Here is a 22,725-nt window from a genome sequence, read left to right on the forward strand (position 1 = left end):
AACCACAGATTAACCAATTGCCAAATAGGTTTTGGTTACATTTACTAAAGTCAGATACATTAACTATCCATTGCATATAATATTTAAATTATAAATAACAAGAAGGAGGAAATATAGGTCAGAATTTAATGAGTCACCAATACTGTGATGGTTTTAAACAATAATTTATTCAGTGTATAGAAATTTAAATCAGAATGATCTGGTGGATAAATGAGATTCACTCTTTCTCAGCTTGAGTCCATAGCATTAATCACTGCAACACCATTGTTAGTGGTAGCTGCAAAGCTTCAATCAGATGAAGGTTCTGACTGTCTGTGACACTGTAGAACAGAAGAATATTTTAGAGCAAATGAAAATCTATTGTTCATCAACAGAATGCATATGTTGAGACTGGTTGCCACCACTTTGGTCAGTTGCTATGAGCGTAAGCTGTTACTGAAAGTTTTTATGTCAATAACAAAATAAATTTTCATGTTTGATCATTAATTCCTCATTTAAAGCTATTCTACCTAGGGTCCCCCACCATGTGTATAATTCTCATCCTTGATGTTTGGAGTGATCTGTATTATGCACATAAAACAATGACATAATTCATGTAGTCATCAAAATCAAGTAGTTTTAATACATTTCTACTTTGTTTTCAGAACTGGTCTTCTAAAGAGAGCTGGGATCATATTTCTCATGATGGTCATTGTGGAAATTTCAAGTATACTGTACATCAATCTCCAGACTGTGACATATCATTATGTGTTCAGCGTTTCAACAAGCTTGCTGGTAGGTATTGCCAAATGTTTCTTCCAAGTTCACATTTTAAAATGTAGTGTTCATTACTCCACACTATTAAAAATTACTTTCAATAGTATATTAAGAGCTAAAAAATGTCTCCGTGGGCAGCTGAATTAAACATTCTTCTGAAGTACTTTGTATCACTCCATTTTGCCTGAAAATGATGCTGAATCATCAGGGCAAAGTTTCACTAAGACACCAGATTCATTAGTAAGCTATGATGACCTATAACTGCTCAACAGTAGACAACAACTCATGGATGTAGGTTGAAATTGCATAATCAGAAATGTTCTCATTAGAATCAGTTCTGGGTGACTTCAAAGGCCAGGTAAGTGCAGTATTGTCTGTGAAATGTTGTTGACCAGTTGGACATAACTGTGAAATGATTTAGTTGTTCATATTGCTGAACATACATACAAGTCCGCACTGGTACGGTGTATACGAGTTAATACGTATGTGATCAGTTGTCAAGCATCTGTATCATTTGCCTGGGAGAAATATGGTGCAGATGTATCAGGGGTCCTATTCCCTCCAACACATTTGTGTACTATAATTTATATGTCTGATGAAATTACATTTTCCTGGAGACATAATAATGGATCAAAGTTTTTGCCAGGGCTGGGTCTTGAAACCAGCTCTCCTGCTTACTAGACAGATGTGCCATATTAGATACAGTGCCAAGGTGGTGTAATGGATGACATCTTTCTAGTAAGATACCTGCAGTGAGACATTGCAAGTTAACTTCTTTCTGGTTGGATTGGGGTGCATTAAAAAGGAAAATTGTATTGTAAAAGGGACACATTCTGACAAAGACAGTCCTGTTCCTTAACCTCACTGGCGTTAAAGAAAGTGCAGGATTGGAAGAATTCATTGTGGCCCTGTATGAATTACAAGTATAGTTTTACCAAGGTTTTGACGACAGTGTCAATCCTCCACCTGTTTTCGAGACTGTTTGCCATTTCAGGTGAAAGCACATGTGCAAATGAAACTGATTGACCTGCAAGAAAATTCCAATTTTAATGACACATCTGTTTATGTTAAACTATCTACTACCTCTACATAGTTTTCCTCAGGTTGATTTTCCAAAACTCCATTACGAAGCTGCAAAAGTGCTACAATATTTTCATAAACATATTTGTGTGAAAAGCCTTTTTTCTATTATGAAACTAAAAAAGTCATGATTATGTGGCAACCATATGCCAACAGTAGGTACCAGATAAAAATTATATTATATCTTCAGTGTGCCAAAAATAATTAATTAATACTGAAAACTTGTTTTGTTTGCGAGCTGTGTTGTTGAGCAACATGAAATACAAAAGAATGTCGTATGCAGTGCAACTGCACTGCCATTTAAATGCACTGCATTTTCTGTTCTCCCTCTTCCCCCTTGTAGAGCTCAGACAACACGGTATCATAGTAGGGGAAATGTGAAGCCAGGTTGATCACTTTGGCACTCAGACCCAGACATAGCCCATGAGCTGAAGTCTTGGTCAAACCTGGTTTAAAAAACTGAAGTCTTTGTGAAGTCACAGGAGATTTCTACTCCTTATTGCTCTTGTCTGATGATGATGTAGTAGTAGTAGTAGTAGTTTATTCATCCAGAGACAAGGTACATTGCATGGATTTTGTCAATATATAAAACAAAGATTCCAAGACTTACAAAGCAGGAAAGAGCCAGTAGATACACCAACCTATCCGAACTCCGGAGATGGGAACTTGCCCTTCAATATATCCTCTCTTCTCATTATCCACCAGGCCTCAATCTCCGCTAATTTCAAGTTGCCGCCACTCATACCTCACCTGTCTTTCAACAGCATCTTTGCCTCCACACTTCCGCCTCGACTTACATCTCTGCCCTTACTCTTTGCCTTTAAATATGTCTGCTTGTGTCTGTGTATGTATGGATGGATATGTGTGTGTGTGTGTGTGTGTGTGTGTGTGTGTGTGTGTGTGTGTGAGTATATACCTATCCTTTTTCCCCCTAAGGTAAGTCTTTCCGCTCCCGGGATTGTAATGACTCCTTACCCTCTCCCTTAAAACCCACATCCTTTCACATCCAAGCTCGAAATTCTGTGTGTGTGTTTGTGTGTTTTATTCATTGTGCCTATCTACCGGCGCTTTCCCACTTGGTAAGTCTTCGAATCTTTGTTTTTAATATATTTTTCCCATGTGGAAGTTTCTTTCTATTTTCATCATATATATATATATATATATATATATATATATATATATAGGGCGAACAATACTATACAAAATACAGATGTGCATAGTAGACTACATAACATCAGACCACATTGAAATAGCACGTACAACTTTGATTTTTTACATTGATGTATGAGAAGGACTTTTTACATAGAATACACAGTTAATATTTAGATATAACACATATAATTAAAGCACTTTTGTACATACTATTTATTTAGATGATAGCAACAGTCAGATAAAAATTACTATTGGCATAGAGTATATAAATATAATTGTTTAGTATGAAGCTATTCCAGGTATTCTTTTACACTATAATAGCAGTTGGTCATTAAAAATTTGAATACTGCTTCTTTAAATTAAGACAATTTTTTAATGCTGGAATTGTATTTTGTAAATCCTTCTTTGAAACATTTCAAAATTTTTTACTTCCTCAGAAATCTCATCTAGACTATAGCAATTTGTGATATTTTGTTATACTGATGACATACAACTTTGCTGCATTTCTAGAACATTTATCAAATAACTCTTCTATCTGAGATTGGTTTGAAATTGTGTTTCCATCAAAGTAGATTTTTGAAACTTTTTGGTCACAAGCTTAGTCAACTAATTCAGATGTAACAAGTGACCATGCACCCTTTTCTGTTTCATGTTTTTAAAATTATCCTGCTCTTTTCAATCTGTTTTGCTGCCTTGAGAACTCTTAAGTATACTTTTATACAGTATAATGTATTCAGAGAAATAAAAACTAGTGTCATATTTAATTCTCTGAGCAGCTGCTCATTTCTTAAACTGGAAATTTTTGTACCCTTGGTGATCCATTTTATTTTAATTTTCACTTTATTGCACCTGGTTCTTGGTGGAATGTTTCACTGAAGACATCTAGAAAATTAAAACATTTGGACCACTGCTCACCAAAATACTGAATGCTGCATAATGGCATTGAAAGGACATAGAGAAGTAAGGAATGGAGACCAATGGAGAATCATTCTAGTATGGATACAGGATGCAAATGGGGAAATCCACTGGCACAAGTGACTTTGACAGAGTGCAGTGGCCCAGTGGAAGGGAACTATCATCTACGAAATGACAAATTTCATAGCCTGTTCATATGCTACTGTTGTGAGCATTAGTGGAATGTGGCTGAAGGATGGTGAAACCATGAGTAGGCAGCAAGGGTAGGACATCCATGAATCATCACAGAACATGCACGTCAGAAGCTTGCCTGCCCTGTAGCTCAGGAAAGCTGGTGATCTGTAAAAGATCTAATGACAGAGACTGGTGCAGGCATAAGTGTTTTGAAGGAAGCCATTCACCTCACAGTCCCTAAATGTTTCCATAAGGACTCAACAACATTGTCAATTATGACTGCAGTGCTCACAGGATCACTGAAATTTGAATGTGGATTAATGGAAACATGGTATTTTTCCTGGTCACTTGAATCACATTTTTTGTTACAACAGGTCAAGGATGGGTTTGGATATACCATCATCCAGGTGAAACAGATGCACCACACCATGGATGCAGGCTGGTGGGGCCAGTATTATGATATGGGGGGACATTCACCTGGATTTCGATGGGACCTGTGATAGTAATCAAAATCATCATAGCAACTGTGGGCTGTGTTAACTTTATTGCAGACCATATATATCCCTTCATGTTTGATGGCTTCTCCACAGGCTGTTGCACCAGCAGGATAACTGTCCATGTCAGATGGCCAGAATCATGTTACAGTGGTTTCAGGAGAATGATAGTGAACTCACATTGATCTCTTGACTGCCAAATTTGCCATCTGTGATAATATTGGGCATCAGAAATCTCAATACAGGTGGTCATTGTTAAAGTCACAGTACTCACAGTTGTACATAGAATAGACAGAAATAAGATTTTTGACACTTTTTCAGCACTGTTCTGGCAAAGTTAACACTCATCTTGACTGCATAATAGTGACAAAACTGCCACCACATCGAGGAATCAGATTAATTTCTTGTAAACAGTGTGAAAACCAAAAAACCTTATTACAGGTAGTTATTTTTAATGTCACAGTATTTGCAGTCGTGCCAGACAATGTTAATCTCCTGTTTAGTAGTATCACAGTCATTGCTAGAAATTGGAGAAAATTCTGTAATGAATAAAAACCATATACCCAGATTACAGGAGGGGGCAAGTATCCCTCTTGCTCCCCCCACCCCACCCCACCCCCAACCCCCAACCCTTTGTAAATGCCAATGACTGTTTCTACTGGATTCAGCACTTACTATTATTCTGATTGTATTATAATCAGGGAACATATTACCTGTAACTTCAGCATCATAGTTCCACCTTCGCTCATTGATAAGTACCAGGTTAAGTGTAAATTTTATCTCTGGTGACCTCATGTACAACTGCTGTCATATTTTATGTAGTGAACAAATTTGTCCACTGATTAAAGTTGACATTTAAGTCACTAAGCATAAATGTGCATTTTGAGTGCAATAAATTCTTAGATCCTCATTAATCAATTAGAAACACTGCTTAACATTTCTGTTTACTGAAAAAGCCACTGTATTTTGTTTGTAGGGACTTCAATATATGTCTTATGAATGAAAGTAGGCTAAAAGATGAGTTCTTATATCTGTGTGGTTTCAACCTATTTCCGTACATACATGAACCCACAAGAATGATATATAATTCAAACAGTCTTATGGATAATATATTTCAAGTGTAGATTCTAAGGAAGTAGAAGTGACAAATACTGAGTTGGTATTATCACACCAAATGCCCTTGTCCTCAAGATTCGTTCAGCGCCTCTGAAAAAAAAGCCTGCTTCATGTGTAATAGAAATTTGTCTACAGAAACCTGTGTAGAATTTACAAATATCATACCATGAATAGCAGGCAGAAGTACTGCCTTAACAGATACAAATGATGCATATAACTCATTTTCTTCAGTTTTCATGGGATATTTTGAAATGTGTTTTGGAAAGAAGCTGTCAAGAACCACATCACATGACAATACAAAGCCAAGTTCTTGGATCACAGATGGCACCAAAACATCTTGTGAAACTCTAGAGAGACATCTCCAGACCCACAGTTCATAGAATAAGTCAGGATTCACAAGAAGTAATTGCCAAGGAAGATTTTACAACTAATGGTAGCTTTATAAGACAATCTGAAAATAAATGAAAAGCTACATGAGGTATTGTGAAGGTTGAAACAGGGAAGAGATGAGAAGACCTGGACATCATTCTCAAAAATGTAGAAAATGTCAATATTAAAAAACATGCTTTTCCAAATTATATAAACAACTATTTCATAAATGAAATAACTTCTGCCAGCATATTAGAACAATGATGTAACATAATAAACAAATATCTAAATAACAATAAATTGGTAAACAGTAATCAGCACAGCTTCCAGGCAGGTAAAAATAGAGAAACAATAGTAAAGTGCTACACCAAAAAAGTAATAAAAATCTAGAAAAAGATGAGAGTGTAGTAGGAGTAAATTTAGATATCTCTGAAACATTGCAAATATATGCATATATGAATTAGCTTATTTTAAATTGATCTAAACTTGTAAATATTTTGACATGTCATATATCCTTGTAAAAAAAAGAGATCTACAGATGAACAAAGCGAGTGCTGCTGCTGCTGCTGCTACTGCTGCTGCTGCTGCTGCTACTACTACTACTACTACTACTACTACTACTACTACTAGTAGTAGTAGTAGTAGTACTGTCAGTCATGGCATTCTTTTAGAAAATTGAATGCATTAGGCATTCAAGGAACAGGTAAAAAGTGGTTTGAATAATACCTACAAAATTAAACACATACCCTAAAATAAATTTAGTATCTGATGAAATTTTTTTTGGGGGGAGGGGGAGGGGGGGGTGGCGGAATAGGAGTAGGAGTACCACAAGACAGTATTCTAGGTCCCATATTGTTTCTTGTCTATATAAATGACATCCACACATCGCATGGTGCAGCATATGACATACTGTTTGCAGATGATACTAGTGTGATAATAAGTCTACCAAAGCACTTGCTCCAAACAACTACTGATTGCATCCTAAAGAATGCCTACTCTTGGTTCAATGAAACAGATTGACACTAAATTAAAATAAAATAAATTATATGCAGTTTGGAGAAATAAGCCAAAACATATATCTTGATCTAGTGTTGGGTGACAAAGCCACAGGCAGAGTGATATCTACAAAACTGTTGGAGATACATGTCAAAAAAATTAAAACTTAAATTTTAATAACCATGTAATGAAACTTTCACAGAAACTTAATTCAGCCTATTTTGTTCTTACAACTATTACAAATGTTTGTAGCTCAGAGGATGCCAGGATGGCATATTTTGGCTATTTTCAGTCACTTGCAACATAAGGAATATTATTTTGGGACATCTACATAGATACTCCAAAAACCACCATATGGTGTGTGGCTTCTGAACATAATATTTCCAGTCATTTAACCACATACTCATGTAGATGGGACTTGACGTTTTACACGTTTTGCAGTACACACTGACAGGTTTTGCTTTAGGGTTCATACTTTGCATATTTGTGAAACATGTCATTCATCATTGCCATCGACACTGACTTGACCGTTCCCTTACATTTAGTTTACCGCATGACATGTAGGTCTTCCTACAGTGTTCTTGACTTTACACAAATTTTGCATACCACCTCCAGATATTCCCTGTATGTATTTCTCCATCTACTAGATTACAGTAGTTTGTCTACCTTCAATAACATTACCTTTTAACACATTGCATACATATTTTGGGTAAATTACAATGTGCAATTATTCAACGAAAGCAAGTGCTACTGACTCATCTGTGTTCTCATTGCTTGACATGTACATATCCGGAGCATTGTTACAGCAAGTTGTGAAACATTCATTCTTCTATATTGCATGCTGTAGCATAACATTTGCCCTCATACGCATGTTGATATGTCCTACACCATAATTTGGCATTTGCTACAAAACAAGCGGATTTGTTCTTTATTCCTGGTCCACTTTGCCAGTCTGTTTTTCTGGTCATACCCTGCATAAGAGCTACATGCAATATAGAGGTATGCGCCTTTCAATTTCTGATTGAATTGAATGTTTTTCTGTTATATTTTGTATATATTCCAGTACATTTCTTTTGACTTACTTCATAATTTACAGTTTGCTACATCATGTAGCAACACACATGTCTAAAAGAAAACTTTCCAGTTCTTTATAATGTTGGTTATAACTTGTTCCCTGTGATGTTTTGACACTTCCTACCCAGGGGGAATTAGTTATGGTGTACTACATTGCCTTTACAGTTTGTTTCATTAAAATATTTTTATTAAGTAGGAGGCACCTAATGAAACCATGATTGATATATTATTTTGATGTAAAATTAAATGTCTTTTTCCATTTGTTTTTATTAGTATGTGATACATAGTGATGCAGGTGGTTAATGTAGGATTGACATCCAATAAATGGTTTTATATTTAACTAGTATGTGACAACATATAAATAATTTCTAGTCAGATTGTACTCATCAATATATGAATGTGATTGTTTTGCTTCAATTAATTCTTGGGCAGTGACAGCATTAGATTCTAGAAACAATATAGAAAATGTTGTGGGGAAGGCTAACCAAAGACTGCATTTTATTGGCAGGACACTTATAAAATGTAGCAGATCTACTAAGGAGATTGCCTACACTACACTTATCCATCTTCTTATAGAATACCACTGTATGGTGTGGGATCCTTAGCAGATAGTATTGACGGAGTATATCAAAAAAGTTCAAAGAAGGGCAGCACATTTTGTTTTATCGTGAAATAGGGGAGAGAGTGTCAGTGAAATGAAACATGATTTGGGGTGGACATCATTAAAACGAAGGTGTTTTTCACTGTGGTGGACTCTTCTCATGAAACTGTAATCACCAACATTCTCATCCAAATGCGAAAATAATTTATTGACACTGACCTACACAGGAAGAAACAATCATCATGATAAAACAAGGGAAATCAGAGCTCATGTGGAAAGATGCAGGTGTTCTTTCCTTCCACACACAAAGTTGGAATAATGGGGAATTTTGAAGGTTGTTTGATGTACCCTCTGCCAGGCACTTAAATGTAATTTGCAAAGTATCCATGTAGATGTGGATGTAGACGTAGTTGTTTGTCAATAAGTGACAACATAGTTATCTAAGAATGACATGTTACTTTGATCACTGACAAGTATGTCGACTTTAGTATTGTATGGTATGTATATATTTTGTTCCCTAGCTTGTATTCATAAAGTGTACAACTTTTCTCTTGTTATGTTTTTTAGTATGTCACATCTTGCACACTTTGGCTTTTTGTTAAATGTTTACTACATATTACCACTTTATGTATGTGATCTCTTAAATTTTACACTGCCCCTTTCTTATGAAGTTTTCATTGTCATTATTGTTGTTGTCTTCACACAGGTGCCTGAAGATGGTGTAGTAAAATGTCAAAACTGGTTGCATAAATAAATTACATACAAAATATAAATGGTTGAAGATGTTTTTAATTTTAATTTTATACTGAACATCTAGAACTTCCAACTGAATCTTTGTAGTTATGGCCTTAACAGGACACACATGGTGCATGAATTCAGCTGTGACCTTGTTGAATGGAATATACTGAAAATTACTCAGAATGATTTAGAAAACCACAGAAAATAAAAATCATGCTGGATGGACGTGGTTTTGAGCCCCTACACTGGTCTTCCCATTTCAGTTTGTACATTATATGCTACACTCTTCTGGATTACACACATTTAAATAATGTACCATTATCTGCAATTATTCAGTAGCAAACAGATTATCCACTATTAATCAGCATATCATATATTTTGAATGCGTATACATATGACATGTCACTCAAACATATTTATTTACATGTTAGTGTTACTTTCATATGTTAGCTTTCTTCAAATAAGTGCAAGTATTCAGTAGTTTGTTTAGGACAGTCACTACCTTAAGGCCCTTCCTGATGTTTGTAGTTATGGAGTGCTATGTGTAAACAAATGAATGATGACAAAGTTCAGCCCTTCTTCATGTTCTCTAGGAGTGTACTGTATCCACTCTTATGACACTATGTGGTTACAAAGATTATGCAGATAAACAGTGATATTATTTCACTAACTAAAATGTCCTATGATTTTTATGGAGCATATGTTGAACTGAACTAACAAAAATTCAAAGTAAACTGTTTCACATTATAACACTGACAAAAATGTATACTCTTGGCATCATAATTTATCTTATTCTACTTATTTATTCAGCCATAGACCATTTAGTACAACAATATTGGACATGTCAGATACATTAAAGAAGTAATGTAAACATATTTAGCTCATTAACAAAGTAGGATAAGATTAGGCAAGTACAGGGCATGGAGGTGGTCATGGCCTAATCAAAGGAAACATCCCAGAATTCACCTTAGCAATGTGGGAAACCATGGAAAACTGAAGTCATGTTGGTTGGATGGGGAAGATGTCCCACTCCTCCTAAATGTGTGTCCAGTGCATTAAAACTAAGCATAGACACATCACCTGGTGCATGATCAGAAAGGGAATCACAAATACATAGTCTGCTGTAGGTTTACATCGTGTACCCTGAAGCAAATCAATTATATAACTAAAACATGAAACATAAACCAGCTCTGAAAAATAAAAAAAAACACAAGCACATTATTTAACACTTCTGAAAAGTGTAATGCATGAACACACAAAACCTGCTGACACTATATCCATCACAACTAATCTAGTACAGATACCTCCTCAGAGGATGTCTGTTGCACTGCATCTGAAATAAGAGCAGATGGAAAACCAACAGCACAAATATTTTTTTTGCAAAGACAAAGACAGAATAGATGGTACATTAGTTAACAGAATGAAAACAACTCAAGAATAAATGAGGGCCTGTTGTTCCTGTGAACTATTACATTCACTTACTCTGTAGAAACATGTTTCAACAAAAAATGATTTCAACTAACGATTTCAACTCTGTTCTAAAAGCTAATTCCTTCTCAGACCTAAGCAGAGTTAGTTTGCAGTAGCTATTCTTGTCAACATACTTTTGTATATGTACAAGAAAAGTACAATAAGCAACACAACTTTTTAAACAGGGGCTGGCAATGAGCCATAGCAGAACCATGTTACGAAATTCAAATAACTGTTTTCATTAATGTAAAAATTTCGTTTATTTGACTGCTACTTTTACCCCAGAGAACTATTTAATAAGCTAAATGGGGCAGGAAGAATCCAAAGTAAATCATTAGATTAGATTAGATTAATACTTGTTCCATAGATCATGAATACAACACTTTGTAACGATGTGGAACGTGTCAGATTAATAAAAGATGTCTGTACAAGATATTACATTACACAAAATATTGCATGACACTGATGTTTAAGTTGTTGTTTTTTTTTTCTTTTTTTCCTCTCCCTTAATTTATATCTAAAAATTCAGCCAACTAGTAAGAAGGAGTTGTCATCTAGAAATTATTTTAATTTATTTTTAAATTTTGGTTGACTATCTGTCAGGCTTTCGATGCTGTGTGGTAGGTGACCAAAGACTTTTGTGGCAGCATAATTTTCCCCTTTCTGTGCCAAAGTCAGATTTAACCCTGCGTAGTGAAGATCATCCTTTCTGCTGGTGTTATAGTTATGCACACTGCTATTACTGTTGAACTGGGTTGGATTATTAACAACAAATTTAATAAGTATATATATACTGTGAGGTTACTGTGAGGATCTCTAGATCCTTAAATAGATGTCTGCAGGATGACCGTAGGTGGGCTCCAGCAATTATTCTGATTACACGTTTTTGAGCAATGAATACTTTTCTACTCAACGATGAATTACCCCAGAATATGATGCCATACAAAAGCAGTGAATGAAAGTAGGCATAGTAAGCTAATTTACTGAGATTCTTATCACCAAAATTAGCAATAACCCTAATAGCATACGTAGTTGAACTCAGACGTTTCAGCAGACCATCAATGTGTTGCTTCCAGTTTAACCTCTCATCAATGGACACATCTAAAAATTTTGAAAATTCTACCTTAGCTACAGACTTCTGTTCAAAGTCTATATTTATTACTGAAGTTGTGCCATTTACTGTACAGAACTGTATATACTGTGTTTTATCAAAATTTAAAGAGACACTATCTGAGAAGAAAACCCTACAAATAATTCTCGTAGGAAAATATGCTGAACTGAGTCTCTTGAATACTTTAATTGCTTGGTTTTTCCAGTTTCAGTGTTGCTCATCCTTTGTGCATCATACCATTTCTAACTTATTTCTGCCTAGTACCAGTTTGACATCTTGATTTTGGTTCATCTTTCCTAATTGAATATAATTTGTTTTCTTTGCATGAAGGATCAGCCTGTTGTCATTGAACTATGAATACAAGCACTTGTGGACTTGATCAGTTGTTGTAGACAGAGATTCCTTAGCATTGCTCACTATTACATTAGTGTAATCTGCAAACAACATGATCTTGACTGAGGTTTCTGAGGTGTGCATGTTATTTATATAAATGAATAACAGGAGGGAGCCTAACACACTACCTGGGAGTACTACTTCAAGTTTCTTTGCATCAGATACTTACCTAATTTTATGATTAGAATGAGCTGAGGCAATTTCCATAACCTGTGATCTATACATCTTTATTCATCTTTATTTGTCATTGACCATTAATATAATGGAATAGGCTTTATGTATTATACCTAATACTGATGTCTTTAGTTATATACACAATTACAGATATTAACTGTATACTTTAAATTGTAACTTAGTTTGGTACACTTCCTTACATGTTGAATCACACATATTTATACTTGATTATGTACACACTTACAAGCATATATACTGAATTACCTACACTATTGACAAGATGTATATATATACAGATTTATAATAATAAGTATACTGAGTTTTCTAAACAGATGTCAGCAGTGATCTGTTGGTCTTCCCCTTCACATTTCTCTTATGACTTTTTTTTTGTACCTCCAATATATTATCTATATGTATAGACTGCCCCCTTACTAGCAGTCCATAAGAAATTTGAGACTGGAACAGTCCAAAATACATCAATCTGAAATAGTTAGGAGTAGCTAAATCTCTGTTTTCATCTTAGGTATGCTACCGTTGATATTCTTTTGGAAATGTGACTGATTCATTCTCCCCACCTCAATTTGGACTCAATATGAAATTCTAAAAGTTTAACTGTTCTAGTTAGTCCTAGTAGAAGAAATTGGGTCTTTTCAGGATTACACAGCAGTTTGTTAGAGGAGAAACATTTTGCTGCAACTTCTAATGATTCCAGTGATATTTGTTGTAATGCTGATGGGTCCTGGTGAGTTGCAATTTTTTGTGTCATCTGCATAGCAGACAACAGATTGAGGAGCATGATGTTGAAAATCATTAATGTCAGTTATGAAAAAAATGGTCCAAGAACTGATCCCTGTGATACTCCTGTCTCCACCATTTTCATGCAAAATTGTTTTATGTGTTATAAGTATGTAGCAACTATTTTTGGTGCTGCAGTTTTTACTCCATAAAATTCGTTTCTCAAGCAATATTTCATAATGGATACAATCAAAGGCCTTACTTAGGTCACATAAAACCAGTGAGGCTTTATACCTATTTTCAAAAGCAGTGATTATTGGGGTTACAATGTCAAGTAATGCTGAAGTGGTTTTTTCCCCTCATCTTCACCAAACTGTTTGTTTGAAATCAGTAATCACTTAATGGATTGTGTATAAGACTTTTAAATATTTTGGAAATTACAGGAATGATTGAGACAGCTCAGTAATTTTGAGAGAGATTTTTGTCTCCTTTTTTAACAGTTGCTACAACTTTTGAAACTTTTAATAATGCAGGGAAAATTATGAATTGAAGAAATTTATTAAAAAAGAAGCCTAAAGGTTTATAGATAAAATGAATAGTTCTCTTCATAACATAGTTGGGTAGCCAGTATTATCCATTGGTTTAGAGCTGGGGAATTTTTTTACTGCTTTTATTACATCAGTGGAACTACTGCAGTATTGCTACATATTCTTGCCAACAGATGTATTTTCCCCTTTTCCTTTCACAAGATACTTTAATCCCTATAGTGACACATGGCTTTTTAAAATTAGTGTTAAACTCCCTTTCTCATTACCTTGTGCAGAAAGCTATTTTCAAATAATAACATTAATTTATTATGGAATAGATTAAATTTTGTGTTACCATTTGGTTCATTGTAAATTTAATTCCACATCATTTCTTGCTAACCATTCATAAAAACATTTGTTCTGGAGTCATTAATTACTCTAACTCGTTTCCACTCAAGATTATCCATACTATAAGGTATTATCTTATTTATCCTAGCTAACTGCTTATCATAATCAGAGAGAACATTCATTACCACATATACAGTTTTCTTCTTGCTTTGAGCTTCACCAAAGGAAACTTTATCAATTAGAATCTCATTGTCTCTATCCAGACATGTCAGGAAGTTAATTACTGAGATCAAACTGTAGGATGAAAATATGATTTGCAGATCATATTACCTGTCATAATCCTTCAGCAAATCTACATTGAAGTCACTATAGACTATTAACTGCTTGCTGCTGCTGCCTGACAGATATCTTAGTAAGGAATCTAGATTCCTAATGAACAGTACAAGATTTCCCAGGGGGTCTATAAACAGTCTCTAGGAGACTACTATTTTTGGTAGCAGTAATTCACTAGTGCATGCACTCACATATACACATATTTCTGTGTGGTGAGCATTACAAAATCTACTTGTGTCAATGTTTGTCACCTTATGTTCTGTCTTAATAGATGTAACAACTCCTTTTCCTCATATTAGTTAATCATGAGTAAGGTGCTAAATCATTATCTTCTACACATAAGTTATCTAAGGGAATAAAAGATTGTGGAAACTGGGTGAGATAAGAAGCAATGGACAAAAGCAGAACTGTTCTTTAACTCCTTTGTCTACATTTGAGCTCACAGTATTGAATAAATGTCAGTTTTTGCCTTAAGTAGGAGGGAAAGATCAACCAGCTGTACGTCACAGTAGAGTGTGGCAGACTTCTAGCAAAGAAACTAAGTGAAGGTCAGCACCAAAAGAGAGTAGGAAGAAAAGTGTCTACCTGTTAGGTATTAGCCATGGGATTCGAGGGGGAGGGTGGGGGGGGAGTGATAAGCCAGATGATTTGGGTAAAATTAGAAACAGGATACAGGTGACAAATATTGTGAAACCAATTGCTAGCCTTAGCCAAGGGACAAGTGACAGAAGACACAGGGACTTTGTGCAGAGATTTTGACAAAGAGGATCTGATAATTGTAGTAAGTGGTGCAGGAAACAGTATGGCTAAGGACAGTAGTAACAGCATTTGGGGTGACCTGGATGAAATAGAAATAGCAACTATACATACAAATGTGAGTTTTGTGGAGATCCTACAGAATCATTACCATCCCTATATTAATACTACTGTGAACTGTGTGAACACTGAGTTGAGCATGCAACTGCTGACCAATGAAATATCAAATGAGTGCAGTGTCTGTTGGTACAATTTGGAGATGGAGATGTGCTAGATATGGACTACATCTGAATAGGAGAGGGGAATATAGGTTGGCTGAGCAACTAGCACACTATGTGTGGTGAAAACCATCACATGAAGCAACATCCCTGTGGTTACTGGGGTCAGAGTGGTATCTTTTTAGGTTAGAATTAGGATTCAGGCACCCTGTTTGGAAGAAGTAAAAATAACAGAAGAACCACACAAAATGCTTAAGAATAAACAAAAAGTTAGGTTAGCTTATTTAATCAAAATATTAGAGGATTGAGTAATAAGGTAGAAGAGCTTCTTGTCTGTTAGGAAAAGTTATAGAGACCTAAAAAGAAAGACATCCTGTGCCTATCTGAGCACCACATAACCACAGTGTTAGATAAATTACATATAAAAAATTACACTATAGCATCCTACCCATGCAGAACCAATATAAGAAATGAAGGAGTTTTTACATTTATTAAGACACAATGCAAATTCAAAAATACGGGCAAAAGTAGATTTTGTAATGATCAGCAAATAGAAGTGTGGGTGTGCTTGTGAATTAACACTGAAAAAGAATTCACTCTTAATTTTTACTATGTATACATCTCCAATGGAACATTTTGAATTGTTTATGAGGAATTTGGATTCCTTACTACACTATCTGACACCCAACAGGAAGCAGTCAATGGTGACTTCAATGTAGTTTTCATGAAGGATTCTTATAGAAAACTGTATTTGCATCCTACAGTTTGATCTCAGTAATTGAGTTCCTGTCATGAGTGGATAAAGACAGCAGGATCCTAATTGAAAATGTTTCAAAGCAATAAAAAAACTGTTTACCCAGTAATAGATTATCACTGTGATCGTGATAAGCAGTTAGTAAGGATAAATCAGATAATGCCGGTTCAGTGGAAATCAGTTAGAGTAATAATGACTCCAGGATGAATGTTTATAAGAATAGTTTACAAGAAATGATGTGGGACAAAATTTACAATGAATCAAATACTAACTTAAAATTTAATCTATTCCATGATAAATTAATGTCTTTGTTTGAAAATACGTTACTGTGTATGATAATCAAGAAGGACATTAAACAATTATCTAAGGAAACCATCTATCACTAGTGGGATTAAACTATCTTGTGAAAAGAAAAGGGGAAATATGGGGTGAAGATAAATAAAAGGGGCCCAGATGAGTGGATATGATTAGACAAGAATGCATACATTAACAGAGGGGTAAAATAGCTACAGTTACATCCAACAGGTTGGAGCAATTGCCCATTCAGCTGGCTGAACCTTGGAGCCCATTTACACACTCTTCAAGTCTGACAGAGTTGTAGCAGAGGTCAGTCTGGTTGTGGCCCTAGCTGGCCACTCAGGTCACCTGATCTGTCAATGTATAATTACTTTATGTTGGGAGCCCTCAAGCCTAAGAGGCATTGCTACAACCCTCATAGACTTTAACAACTGCAGTAGAGTATTTTGGATGAGACTGCAGCAACTCCAGCTGTCCAGCATCAAACTACCTTCAGCAACTTGTTGACCAGGGTCCAGAAGTGCCAAGAGATGAATGGTGGTGTTTTTCAGCTTCTGTTGTAGTCAGGGTAGTACTGCCTTTTCTTTCCTCTGCTGTGTTTCTTTGTACCCTGGAACTTTGTTCTCCAGGCCACTTTTAATTTCCCCATCCTGCATATATGTTGGAAAGAGCAAGTACAGATCCTGCAATTGCACATTACAACATCACTCAAATTTACCAGGAAAAGTTATCAAAAAGTCAAGGAGCATGGACATAATATCAAAAATCAGCAATTCTGACATCTGACTTAAGGCTATATGGAGTGTAGTGAATCAGGAGACAGGACAACCAGAAACAGAACAGGATAACATCACTACAGAACTGAATGGAAGGGCTATAAATCATAAGCCACAGGTAGAAAATAATTTAATAACCATTTGTTAAATATAGTAGAAAGTATAGTTCAAACATTTCAAATAAAAAATAACAGTAGTATGTTGAAAAAGCAATTCTCTTAGAGTTCAGTCATATCAATGTATCACCAGTGTTAGAATAGTATCCCACCTCAGCAATAATAACTTCCTCAGCAAATCACTGTTAGGATTTTCGAAGAGTTTCTCTACTGAGAATGCCATTTACATGTTCATGCACCAAATTTTACAAGCCTTAAATAACAAAATACAATGCAGTGGTATTTTCTGTGGCCTATCCAAGGCATTTGATGGTATGAATCGTAATGTTATCTGAGATAAATCAAAATTTTATGGATCAACTGTATAGCCAACCAAAATATAAGTCTTATTTAATCAAAAGAATGCAGACATCTGTTGTTCATAATTTTCCAATATAGTCCAAGGACTTTTTTCTGACTGGGGAGATAACACATCTGGCATTCCCCAAGGTTAAATCATATGTATGCTATTGTCCCTCAAATACGTAAATGATCTCCCTTCTAATATACAACAACCTGAATTAGTTCTTTTGCCAATTACAGTAGTATTGTACTCAATCCAAGCGTACATAAAGCAACAGAATAAATGGTAAACAATGTTATTAAAAGTATCATTGTCTGGTTTTCTGTGAATGGTGCCACGTGCTATTTTTAAAAGACATGACATATTCATTTTGGCTCATCTAGGATACTGCATCAGTGGTAAGTGTATCACATGCTGAGGGAATAATGAATAGGGAGCAAACTTCAAAATTCTTAGGTGTCCATATTGATGAGAATTTAATCTGGAAGCATCACATTTTGGTACTCCTAAAAATTATTAGCTCAGCAACATTTGCACTTAGAATCATTACAGATCTTGCAGAGAGGCAATTCAGTAAACTGACATAGTTTTCATATTTTTATTCAATAATGTCAGACAGAATTATGTTTTGTGGTAATTTATGTTAATGAAGTAAAGTCTTCATTGCTCAAAAACCTACTGTGAGAATAATATGATGTGCTTGTCCATGATCATCATGATCATCATCTGTTTAAGGAGGTGTCCTTTCTGAGTACTTCTACACAATATATTTATTCCCACATCTATACCTAATCCATTGCAGTTCAAAAGGTTCACTGATGTACATAATTGCAATACGATAGGGGAAAATGGCATTGTTGACTCCACATTAAAGTTGTCTTTAGCACAAAAAAGGTGTGCACGATACCAAAATTAAAATTTTTGATAACTTACCCAGTTATATTAAATGTCTTAAGGCAGCAAAGTAAAATTTGAAAACAAGCTGAAAGACTTTGTCTTCAAAAACTCCTTTTGCTCCATAGAACAACTTCTGTTATTAGAACTTGTAAAAGGTTGTGGTTAGGCATTACTTACTTGCATCTCTTTATTTAATAAGAATAAATGAAAAAATAAACTTACAAATGTTCACCATATAGCCATATTTGCAAATTAATTTGTGATGTGAATGTAAAATGACTCATTTCACATCATTATGAATGATCGACATGACATGTAACTAACTACCTAACTTCCAATGTTCACTGCTTCTGCCTCACAGTTCCTCTTATATTCCACATAAGATTTAAGAAAAATAAAAACTCCACCACTTTTGGTACCCTTCCTACAAAATTAAGTCGCCAAATTGTATTGATTAATGCTAACAATAACTACACTCCTGGAAATTGAAATAAGAACACTGTGAATTCATTGTCCCAGGAAGGGGAAACTTTATTGACACATTCCTGGGGTCAGATACATCACATGATCACACTGACAGAACCACAGGCACATAGACACAGGCAACAGAGCATGCACAATGTCGGCACTAGTACAGTGTATATACACCTTTTGCAGCAAATCAGGCTGCTATTCTCCCATGGAGACGATCTTAGAGATGCTGGATGTAGTACTGTGGAATGGCTTGCCATGCCATTTCCACCTGGCGCCTCAGTTGGACCAGCATTCATGCTGGACGTGCAGACCGCGTGAGACGACACTTCATCCAGTCCCAAACATGCTCAATGGGGGACAGATCCGGAGATCTTGCTGGCCAGGGTAGTTGACTTACACCTTCTAGAGCACGTTGGGTGGCACAGGATACATGCGGGCGTGCATTGTCCTGTTGGAACAGCAAGTTCCCTTGCCAGTCTAGGAATGGTAGAACGATGGGTTCGATGACGGTTTGGATGTACCGTGCACTATTCAGTGTCCCCTCGACGATCACCAGAGGTGTACGGCCAGTGTAGGAGATCGCTCCCCACACCATGATGCCGGGTGTTGGCCCTGTGTGCCTCGGTCGTATGCAGTCCTGATTGTGGCGCTCACCTGCACGGCGCCAAACACGCATACGACCATCATTGGCACCAAGGCAGAAGCGACTCTCATCGCTGAAGACGACACGTCTCCATTCGTCCCTCCATTCACGCCTGTCGCGACACCACTGGAGGCGGGCTGCACGATGTTGGGGTGTGAGCGGAAGACGGTCTAACGGTGTGCGGGACCGTAGCCGAGCTTCATGGAGCAACAGTGTCCCTAATTTGCTGGGAAGTGGCGGAGCGGTCCCCTACAGCACTGCGTAGGCTCCTACGGTCTTGGCGTGCATCCGTGCATTGCTGCGGTCCGGTCCCAGGTCGACGGGCACGTGCACCTTCCGCCGACCACTGGCGACAACATCGATGTACTGTGGAGACCTCACGCCCCACGTGTTGAGCAATTCGGCGGTACGTCCACCCGGCCTCCCGCATGACCACTATACGCCCTCGCTCAAAGTCCGTCAACTGCACATACGGTTCACGTCCACGCTGTCGCGGCATGCTACCAGTGTTAAAGACTGCGAAGGAGCTCGGTATGCCATGGCTAACTGGCTGACACTGACGGCGGCGGTGCACAAATGCTGCGCAGCTAGCGCCATTCGAATGCCAACACCGCAGTTCCTGGTGTGTCCGCTGTGCTGTGCGTGTGATCATTGCTTGTACAGCCCTCTCGCAGTGTCCGGAGCAAGTATGGTGGGTCTGACACACCGGTGTCAATGTGTTCTTTTTTCCATTTCCAGGAGTGTATTACAAAATCCCTTCAACAGTGCTCCATAACACACATACAGCCTATTATGGTGTCATTAACTGAAACTTCAAGTTCAAAAGATTTATTTCTCAGTCTATGGATATTATAGCTTAAAATATAAAAATCACTAGAATAGAGACTGGTGGCATTTGTACCCTCACTTTGCCGTGCCTAAGCTGATTCTGTTTTGAGGAAGGTTACCAAAAATCCTTGAGCATTGTGAGTTTTCTGCAACCTGCAGGTCTTCGTTTTTGCTGCATAATGCTTTTTACAGTGGCTTCTGGGGGGCAGGATCAATAGTTGCCAGCGATGAATCTCCTTCTACTGCTCCTGATGTCTGACCTCTGACTGCCAGTGAAAGGTTCTCTGCTGCCAGTGAAGAGACTTCCACTGCTGTTGAAATGTCCTCTGCTCTTGGTGTAAGGTCCTCTGTTGCTAGTGAAGTGTCCTCTGCTGCCAGTGATGTGTCATACTCTGCTGGTGGTATCTCTTTTGCTGCTGATGAAGTGTCCTCTGCTTCCAATGCAGAATCCTCTGCTACCAGTTTAATGTCCTCTGCTGGAGGTACCTTGACCTTCTCTGTAGTGGCATCTGGCCTCTGCTGTGGGTGATCTGACCTCTGCTGCAGGTGACCTGATCTCAACAGTGTGTGACCTGACCTCAGCTGCAACAGCACATGATCTCAAGACCCTTAGAATTTCAGCTGCCATAGGTTTTCCCCCTTTTTATTGCAGTGGAGACCATGCTTGTGAACTGGCCTCTAATAGTACTGTCTGCATAAACAAAAGTTGCAGTCACAGATTCCCTGCATATATTTTCAAGAGTTTTGTCCATACACTTTATTCCACAGTTCACTCATTAGTTTTCCATGGGGTTATGCCTATGAGCTGCAGTAACAATAATGAAATTCACTTCCATTGTTTTTTTGCAGAGCTTTCATAAGCATAGCCTGTGCACATTTGCACTTGTTTTTATAGACATCTTTTGCACCACCAGATAACACAAAGTCACTACCAGGTTTAATAACTTCTCACAGCCTATCAGTACTTCTCTGAGGGAGGTTCTGGGCTTGGTGATACAACATCGAAACCAGGTTCACCACTATTCATAATAGCTGCTATACCCCTTCCAAGTCTATCAGATAACAGGTTAATCTCACACTTTTTATGTGTTTCCCTGCTGCACTCATTTATGTTTTGCCAGTCTAGGCATGCTCACATAAACCATTCCATCATCCACCAAGGCTGGCAAAAGTGAATCAGAGGCAGATTCATCTGAATCCAGGGCTTGGAATTTATTGTTAGTCTTCAACATGAATTGTGTCTCACTATGCCATAACTGAGATAATCTTCTTGACCTCCAGTAGCTATCATTCTGTACAGTCTCATGTCATGCTTTCTCCACAATACAGATTTAATGCATCTTCATTTTCCTGAGCACGCCTTTTCACTGCTAAAAGTTCATGCTGAAGAGCGCTGTTTGTGGATACTTTATGCTTTCAAAACATTTGGTGATGGCTGTTCTTCTTGGATTGCAGTAAGTGAAACCCCAACAATAAATTTAATTCAATGTATCTGTATTCACCAAACATGCGAAGTGCACCCAAAGAAGTGAAACAGGACATTGCCTAACACCTTTCATCACATTTTATGGCAAGAAATGCACTTTCCTGACTTTTAGTAGACTAGTTTACTAATATGTCTATGTATATTTATCAACAACATCATGTTTGGTTGTAAACATAACAGTTCTTCTCACAACTTTATTTGTAAAACCCAAAATAACATAGCTGACTGGAAATAAAGACATTCTAGTAATAAACAGTACTCTAACAATTTATCAACTGTCTTAAATATTCGTCTGTAATTTTAATCTGTATGTGATGTTATGCTAGTTAAGTGACAGCAGTGGAGATTGAAAATAATAATTTCACATGTAATTTACACCACACTAACTGTTCTGTTCATCTGATGGGAATCATCTCACCTGAAAATTTGTTTCTTTTAGATGACATTAGATTAGATTAGATTCAGTGTTTCCTGCATAGACACATAAATGAAATTATTCTCACAGGTATGAAACATGTAAGAAAGTGTAACATAAAGAACATAGAACATTTTAATATAATACTCACTTCCTGATCATTTGT

At 36.7% G+C, this 22,725-nt stretch overlaps 1 protein-coding gene across 1 annotated transcript in view; it reads left to right on the top strand.

The window, feature by feature from the left end:
• The window catches only part of LOC126298235 (uncharacterized), a 512,920-nt gene that overhangs the window by 474,435 nt on the left and 15,760 nt on the right, over positions 1-22,725 (top strand). Inside the window, exon 16 of the mRNA XM_049989541.1 lies at positions 645-774. Coding sequence (XP_049845498.1) covers positions 645-774 — 130 coding nt within the window. The remainder of the gene's footprint in view (positions 1-644; positions 775-22,725) is intronic.

The sequence above is a fragment of the Schistocerca gregaria genome, chromosome X (assembly GCF_023897955.1).
Source record: "Schistocerca gregaria isolate iqSchGreg1 chromosome X, iqSchGreg1.2, whole genome shotgun sequence".
Classification (NCBI taxonomy): Eukaryota; Metazoa; Arthropoda; class Insecta; order Orthoptera; family Acrididae; genus Schistocerca; species Schistocerca gregaria.